General features: G+C 39.4%; 1 protein-coding gene across 1 annotated transcript; it reads left to right on the top strand.

Moving 5' to 3' along the window:
- Window positions 1-5,367: 5,367 nt before the first annotated feature.
- On the top strand, window positions 5,368-7,955 carry LOC122050219 (U-box domain-containing protein 51-like). Its single transcript, XM_042611145.1, has 7 exons — window positions 5,368-5,512; window positions 5,600-5,682; window positions 5,760-5,878; window positions 6,019-6,397; window positions 6,468-6,587; window positions 6,657-7,800; window positions 7,885-7,955. The coding sequence occupies exons 1-7, from the start codon at window positions 5,368-5,370 to the stop codon at window positions 7,953-7,955; spliced, it is 2,061 nt and encodes a 686-aa protein (XP_042467079.1).
- The last annotated feature ends 824 nt before the right edge of the window (window positions 7,956-8,779 follow it).

The raw sequence follows: 8,779 nt of genomic DNA, 5'->3' as shown, positions 1-8,779 counted from the left end.
AAACAAAGTAGGGGGTTTGCCTTCTTTTTCTAAACTAATAATTACTCTCATAAAATTTCTTCAGTCCATATCTCAATAATCATGAGGTGAACAGTAACTGTATCAGGAATAACAGAAGTTTTGGTAGGATAAGTTCTATGCAAGCTAAGTAAGAAAGACATACTACATATATTCCTAAATTAGTCAGGGCAAATGTTCAATTGTGAGGTCTTGAAGAAAAATAGGACAAACTGCTCATAGTTATTGTTCACTTTTACGGTTCATAATCACTATTCATAATTATTGTTCATAATAAGTGTTTACAATTACTGTTCTCAATTATTGTTCCATTCTCTTACTCTGATGCGCTTACTTTACAGTGTTGGTCCCTTGGCGACCAGCTGGAGGGGGGTAAATAGCCTGCACAATAAAAATAAACAAAATCCCTTCTTGAACTTTGTAGCTTTATTAGTCTAACACTTGCATACAAAAAAAATAAGAGACTAAAAAAGAAGAGGCACAAAAGGGTTACTTGGTTTGTAATCAGAAGATTACTAATCCAAGGAAGTTGAAACTCACTAAATAATCTCTTTCAGGAGGAGAAACCTCTTACAGCAGTTGAAGCACTCAATTATAGAACAAAACTAAAGAGGAATCAATTACAAGTGTTGTTTTGACCTTCTAGGACCAAATCTGTATTTATAGCTCTAGTCGAGGTGTCTGGAAGGGTTCCAGGCACCTGGAGGGGGATAAACTTTTATCCCGGTTGCAACGGAACGCGCTATATCGCATTTGGATGGTTTTCTGGTCCGAGCACCTGGACCAGTTCCGGGCGCCTAGACCAATTCCGAGCACCTAGACCGTGCTGAACCCATATCAACGACGATGCCAAAACAAGGCGCTCCTAGGCTATCCCAGGGGTCCAAGTGGCCAGACCAAGTCCGGGCCCCTAGACCAGGTCCGGGTGCCCGGATCGAAAGTCAACATTTTGTTGACTTTCGGTCCCGGTCTTCCACTCCGGTTATGCTCGCATTTGTCTGGGTTTTCCACTTCGGTTCCACTTTCTTGGGTAATTTTCGCCGTCCGGAATAGCGCTCACCCGAACCCATTTTTCGGCCTTCTCAAGAAACCTTCCGCTCCGACTTCTCGTCTCTCAGAAACGTCGCGCGCCTCCTTCTCGTCCACCCGCGTACTCTTCCACAGCATCTCATCTTTCGGACACACCGAGCCCATCGACTCTCTCTCGTGCTGTCCTTCTCGCTAGCTGCATCTTTTGCTCGACTTCCTGATCTCCTAAGTTCCTGCACACTTAGACACAAGGGTTATACCGCAATAGGACCAAACCTGATTTGGTTGATCACATCAAAACTACCTTGGAATACTAACAATATTCCCCTTTTTGATGTGAGCAATTCCAAGTTAAGTTAGTATAAATTATAAACAAATAACAGTTATAAGTATTTTCAAGTACAAAAATTATAAAAAATTTATACTACCCTCCCCTTAGACTTAATCTTCACTACTCCCCCTTTGATCACATTAAAAATGGGATACTTTAAAATGCTACTTGGAAATTCTAAACTGAAAAGTCTAAGGGAACACTCTAAAAAAAATTGGATCTATAAAGTTTTTTTAAAAAAAAACTTTGAAAAACTTTGCTTAAAAAAATGGACAAAGAGAAATGACTCTTGAGATAATTTCTAAATTCAAAAGTATGAAAACAGATAGAGTATAATGAGTTAAAAAAATTGAAAAATTTTCTTTAACAGAGAATATGATATACTTTCAAAGAAAAAAAATGGCTAAATAATTAAAAAGAATTTAACATTCAGAAAATTTTAAAATTTTTCCTACAGATAAGTGATAAAGTTATCTTTCTCGAAAAAATTAACTTCTAATTAATTTCTAATAGAAATTTTGACAAACACTTGAAAGCATTACTTAACAATTAAATGCTTCATAGTTAGTAATTAAACATTTATTTTAGTAATTGACTTCCAGACTGTGGCGAGGCACTAGACCTTCTTGGTTATTGGAACAACAACCACTTCTAAACAAAGTTTTTTAATGAAAGTAAATATTTAATTTTCTCTCTGAAAGCCAAAAAAAAATAATTAATCTAAATATGATTTCGGAATCCAAAATAGATTCCTTTCTAGCGGATTAATCAAAAAAATTTTAAGAATATATTTCTATGATATTTTCCTAATTTGACCCTTATTGTATTTAAAATATCAATTTAAATCATTATATCTTCTAACATTTTGAATATGTGAGCATGCACAATCTTTCAAATATTCTATTTCTATTTTTTATTTTCCATTTTTTTTTGTCAAAATCTTCTAATTGACAAAATATAGCTAAGTTTGATTTTAACTCTTTATTTCCTTTTTCTAACTTACAGTAATTTTTGATAATATTTTTACGAACTGAAATAGCTTATAATGAGGAAGAGACCGTGTCTGACTTATCTTGTCGATCTCGTAATCTAAAGCTCCACCTGAAGTGCTGCTTTCTTTTGATGTTGCTCCCCCTTCATCGATGCTCTCGATGCTCATTTCGGACGAGCTTGCTTCGTCTTCGTTTTTTTTGTGACTTGCCACTAGCGCAAGTTCAACGAGGGCTTCTATCTCTGATTCGAACGACGTTTCATCTCACGTTGCCTTTAGATTTCTATACTTGTCGATTTGAGATGGTTTTTTATTCTTTTCCTTATCCTTGTCTTTGCTCTTCAATTTTGGGTAGTTATCTTTCATGTGCCCTTCTTCATTGTAGTGGTAGCATCTTACTTTTGTTTTTCTTCTTATACCCTGCACTTGATTACATTTTTTAGTTTTAAATAAATTTTAAAATTTTCTTACCATGAGTGTTGTTTCGTAGTTATCGGGAGAAGATTCAGAATCTCGTTCGTCCATTTTTGCCTTTAAGACAATGTTGTACTTTGGCTCCTTCTTCAAATATGCACATCTTGTTTCATGTACTTCAATTCAAATGTTAAAAATAATTCTTCTAAAGTACTTAATTCTAGATCCTTAAATATATAATAAGCATCTACTAATAATACCCATTCAGTAGTCCTAGGAAATGTTTAAGCCGTACCTTAGCGAATCTCAATTGTTTACCTTTTCTCTGAGATTCGTGAGTCTGGTTATGAGTTCCTTTATTCTTGAGTGAAGGTATACAACAGTTTCTCCTTCTTCTAATTTGATGTTATTGATCTGGTTCCTGAGCAGATCCCGTCTCACAAGTTTTCCTTAGAGGTTCCTTCGTGTATTCCAGGAATTTCTCTCAGAGCTCCTTGGCAGAATCGTAGGCTCCAATCCAGTTGACTTCTTGTGGCGGTAAGACGCTCAGCAGATGGAACTCTGCTTTGTCATTTGCCATGAAGCCAGTTTGCTCCTTCTTCGTCCATTGATATTCTTCTTTACCCTCAGGTGCTACAAAACTAAATTTCATTACTGAAAATAAATCGAAATCTGTCTTAAAGAATACCTCTATCTTTTTCTTCCAGCTCACGAATTCTCCCTCGAACTTCTATGGGTTGATGCTCGGTCCGGCCATCTCTTGTGCTTCATTCGGCGATTAGTCCTCCTGAAGTTGTTGGGCTCTGATACCACTTGTTGGTCCCTTGGCGACCGACTAGAGGAGGGTGAATTACCTGCACAATAAAAACAAACAAAATCTCTTCTCGAACTTTACAGCTTTATTAGTCTAACACTTGCATAACAAAAAAAAAAAAGAGACTGGAAAAAAATAGGCACAAAAGGGTTAGATTTGCAATCAGGAAATTACTAATCCAAAGAAGTTGAAACTCACTAAACAATCTCTTTTAGGCAGAGAAATCTCTTACAGCAGTTGAAGTACTCAATTACACAACAAAACTAAAGAGGAATCAATTACAAGTGTTGTTTTGACCTTCTGGGGTTAAGGCTGTATTTATAGCTCTGGTCGGCGCGCATGGAAGGGTTCCAAGCGCCTGGAGGGGGATAAAATTTTATTACCATCGCAACGGGGCATGCCACGTCGCGTTTGGATAGTTTTTCTAGTCTGGGCGCCTGGATTAGTTCTGGGTGCTCGGGGCGTGCTGAACCCGTATCAATGATGATGTCGAAACAAGACACCCCTGGGCTATCCCGGGTGTCCAGGCGCTCGGACCAAGTCCGAGCGCCTAGACCAGGCCCAAGCGCCCTGAACTAGGTCGGGGTGCCCGGACCGAAAAGTCAACATTTTGTTGACTTTTTGGTCCCGGTCTTCCGCTCCGATTCCGCTTGCATTTGTCCGGGTCTTCTGCTCCGGTTCTACTTGCTTGGGTGATTTCAGCCATCTGTAATAGGGCTCACCCAAACCTATTTTCTGGCCTTCTCGAGCAACCTTCCACTCCGGTTTCTCGTCCCTCGAAAACGCCGCGCGTCTCCTTCTCGGCCGCCGGCGTACTCTTCCGTGGCACCTCATCCTTCGGACGCACCGAGTCGTCGACTCTCTATCGTGTCTTCCTTCTCGCTAGCTGCGTCTTTTGCTCGACTTCCTGTACTAGTTCCTGAGTTCCTGCACACTTAAACACAAGTTAAATTACAACAGGACCTGACCTGACTTGATTGATCACATCAAAACTATTTTGAGATATTAATATACAACTCTATTCTCTTATCCTCCGGATGTCTCCGCTCCGAAAAAGACCCCCTCTACCTTCTTTCTAAAGGCACATAAAAATTTCCTTAATTTTTATAAACAGTGATCGAGAACCGTAATTGCGAAGAGTAAGTGATTATGTGCGTGTGCATATTTTATAAGAAAAGATATCCTTTTTAAAAATTTGAACAACTTTAATCAGCAGTTTAGGTTAGAGATATATTATTTTAATGATTATTATTGTACTACTTTTGAGTAATTTTATTAAAGATATTTATAATGATCCAGGTCAAACTTATTCTAATTAAAGTGGAGCTAGCATAGAACTAGAGAGATATTTTTTAAAAATTAAATTATTAATGGAATGTTGTTTGATAAATTAAAAAAAAATAATTTTGTAAGATATAGGTAAAAGGACGTCATTTTTATTTTCTGCCTACACTTTTATTAATATTGCATTCCTGAGATAATTTAGTACGCGATTAAACTTTTCTTAATATCACATCCCTCACAATTATGGTACAAATTAGAAGTGTGATCTAGAGGCCAACCTGAAAAACTGTTTCCTTTTCCTATCTCCCCGCTTGTCCCATCAAGCAAAAAATAGCAAACACTTGATCCATTTAAAAGGTGAAAGAGCAGACGAAGCACAAGATAAATGGAGAAAGAAGAGGAAGGGTAAGGGGAATACTTGGCCTTCTCTTGCTCTCCCTGCCTGAACATTCTTCTCTCTGATCATTATATTATTTAATAAGAACAATGATCGAGGGCGCCAGAGCTCAGACGGTCGCAGTAGCCGTCGACAAGAATAAGAATAGCCAAATCGCTCTCAAGTGGGCCTTGGATAATGTCGTCTCTAAGGGGCAGGTCATCTTCCTGGTCCACGTTAAAACCAAACATTCATGTGAGTCAAACAGAGTTGGCAACTCAGTCAAATAGATCTCAATTAAGGCATTTAATCATCGATCTCTTTGTTATTCATGCTATGCAGCGACTAGCTTTAATCAAGAAGATGCCGTGCCTTCGGCCAGAGACGTTCTTGTTCCTTACCGATGTTTCTGCAGACGAAAGAATGTGAGTGAGCTCCTGCTCTTCCTGAAACATACCATCACCTGGTTCATTGATGGGAAATGCATGGTAAAATTCAACAGATTAGTTGCAAGGATATCATATTAGAGGATACTGACGTTGCAAGGGCAATTCTGGACTTTGTCGTGAGTGCAGCAGTTGAGATTCTAATTTTAGGAGCATCGAAAGGTGGATTTATCAGGTGATGATAGATTATATTTGAACCTCCTCCTGCATGCACTCTTGAGGGGAGGGGACAAGAGTGATGATTGTATTTGATCTTCAGGGCTGATTTATTCTCTGCACGCTTGTTCTTATTTCAGTCCTCGCTTCTTGTCTCAGATCATTTAGAAGCGTAGACACAAGTACCATGATTCACAAACACGTGCCTGATTTCTGCACTGTGTACGTGATCTCCAAAGGGAGGATTTCTTACACGAGAAAAGCCATCAGACCTGCACCAAGACAAGCAAATTCTCTTCTCGATCTCGAAGACCACCACCATGCTGATTCTGAAACGTGGAAACCGTCCGCAGAGCAAGAATCAAACAGAGGAATGCGCCACCAGACGATGAGATACAGTAGCAATTCGAGCAACTCAGCGTCGAACAGCTCCAGAGCGAGCATCGATCGACTCTTCACGCAACAAGCATCAGATCTTGATTCCAAGTTCTTGGATTCTGAACCATTAGATGGCGAGGAAATCCCACCTAATATACCGGTCCGTGCATTGAGTATCCATCTCCGCCAGAGGATGAATCATGTAGGTAAAAATGTAAAATCCATTGAAGTATTTTGGAATTTTTCAGGAAGAAATTAAAGCAGAGATGCAGAGGCTCAGATTACAGTTAAAGCAGACGATGAAGCAAAGATACTGCATGACCAACGAAGCACTCGCTGCGAATAAGAAGGTAATCGATTAATCTTTCAACAAAGACCAGCTCCAGAATCTTGCTATTGGCTCATGTCTTTTGTTGCAGGCAATGCAGATTCGTCAATGGAAGTTGGAGGCACAAACAAGAACAGAAGACGGTTCTGTGATTCATGCAATCAAAGAGCAAGCAAAGCACATGGCCGCACTCGAGTCAGCTGCGGCAGCCAACCGCATCGCGGAACGGGAATCCAGAAGAAGAATCGGCGAAGAGAAGAAAGCACTCGAAGAGTCTAACGCGGCCTCATGCACTCTCGCAAACAGTAGTTATCTGCGTTGTAGAATTTACAGCATTGAAGAGATCGAGATAGCTACGGACTACTTCGCGGAGAGGCGAAAAATCGGAGAAGGTGGGTACGGTCCCGTCTACCGATGCCATCTCGATCACACCCCGGTGGCCGTCAAGGTGCTGCGGCCGGACGCTGCCCAGGGGCAGGCACAGTTTAAGCAGGAGGTGGAAATACTGAGCTGCATTCGGCATCCCTGCATGGTGCTCCTCCTCGGTGCCTGTCCGGAGTACGGTTGCCTCGTGTACGAGTACATGGCGAACGGGAGCCTGGAGGACCGACTGTTCCGAAGAGGGAACACGCCGGCCATTCCCTGGCAGCATCGATTCCGAATTGCAGCGGAGATTGGCACCGGACTGCTCTTCCTGCACCAGAACAAGCCGGAGCCGCTGGTGCACAGAGACCTTAAGCCCGCAAACATACTTCTCGATCAAAACTACGTTAGCAAGATCGGCGACGTCGGGCTAGCTCGCTTGGTTCCACCTTCAGTAGCAGACAATGTCACCCAATATCACATGACATCGGCGGCAGGAACATTCTGTTACATCGACCCGGAGTACCAACAGACCGGCATGCTGGGGATCAAGTCAGACGTGTACTCATTCGGCGTGCTGCTGCTGCAGCTGCTCACCGCGAGGTCTCCCATGGGCCTGACCCACCAGGTCGAGCTTTCGATCGAAAATGACTCGTTCGCAGAGATGCTGGATCCTGCAGTTCAAGATTGGCCAGTGGAGGAAGCTCTGTGCCTTGCGAAGCTATCACTCAAATGCGCAGAGCTAAGAAGGAAGGACAGACCTGATCTCAAAACTGTGGTGATGCCTGAACTCAACAGGTTGAAGGTGATGGGGGAGGAAAACATGGAGCAACTCATGAGATCGAATCGTGGCTGCAGCACAATCATGCCAAGTAAAATTTTAATGCTTCATTTATTCCTCAATTTGCAACATTCTGTCTAAAATCTACTTTGACTGTATTAATCTTTTTTCTTAGGACATGAAGAGTGGCAGATTGTGTCTGAAGCCAAGTCCCAATCTATTGGAATAGGCACAGTTTCTTATTGAAAGGAAGGGTTATCCTCTGTATTTTATGTCAATGCCATAGAAGCAGGAGGAAACAGGTCCGTTTAAAACGTTTTTGTAATTAGAGATGGAGAGTATATTTGTAATTTGTTTGTATAATTACACCAAATTTTCCATTCTTTTTTTTTAATACAAGTTACACTCTCATGAAATATTTCATGGATCATTTGTTGTATATTATTTATGTTATTTGCCAATAAAAATGATTAAATAAGAAATACTAAATTATTGAGTCGTTTAAAACATGGTATTATAAAACATATATAAGTATTAACGTATGTAGTGTATGGTGTATTTTTTATAAAAAAATGTATGTAAATAAATTGTACATGAGTTATCACAACTGATTTGGAGTATGTTTAGACTTAAACAGAGGTGAAGCTTAATGTTAATAACCAAACCGATAAAATCGTTTAAATTTAAACAATTAAATGTTTTTTTAACTAATCAAACGAATTTAACTTTTAATAAAAATTGAATCAATAAAATATTAATTAATTTAGTCTAAAATCAAAATAATCAATTTCCATTTTCGGTTTAATGAATTCGGATTTTTAAAATCGGGACCGAACAGAATAATCTAAATTAATGGACATTTATTAAAAAAAAACTGAATTTCTAAATTTAATTGAACAAAACTTTTAAATTCATATTTAATTGATTAATTTGGTTTATCGGAACTTTTTATTTACTCTAGAGTTGCCAATTCTAATCTTTTGTGTCTTTGTATATATATTCAAATATGCTTTAGATTAAGTGTTTTTGATTGATTTAATATGAGATATTTATTATGTGATAATTTTATC

Source organism: Zingiber officinale, chromosome 3A, assembly GCF_018446385.1.
Source record: "Zingiber officinale cultivar Zhangliang chromosome 3A, Zo_v1.1, whole genome shotgun sequence".
NCBI classification, from domain to species: domain Eukaryota; kingdom Viridiplantae; phylum Streptophyta; class Magnoliopsida; order Zingiberales; family Zingiberaceae; genus Zingiber; species Zingiber officinale.
This window is presented reverse-complemented; position numbering and strand designations above follow the sequence as displayed.

Excerpts from the sequence above, each read along its gene's own strand:
- LOC122050219 (XM_042611145.1), top strand. The coding sequence starts at position 5,368 with ATGATCGAGGGCGCCAGAGCTCAGACGGTCGCAGTAGCCGTCGACAAG. Across the intron at positions 5,513-5,599 it reads CGTTAAAACCAAACATTCAT|CGACTAGCTTTAATCAAGAA; the intron begins GTGAGTCAAACA and ends CATGCTATGCAG. Across the intron at positions 7,801-7,884 it reads CTGCAGCACAATCATGCCAA|GACATGAAGAGTGGCAGATT; the intron begins GTAAAATTTTAA and ends CTTTTTTCTTAG.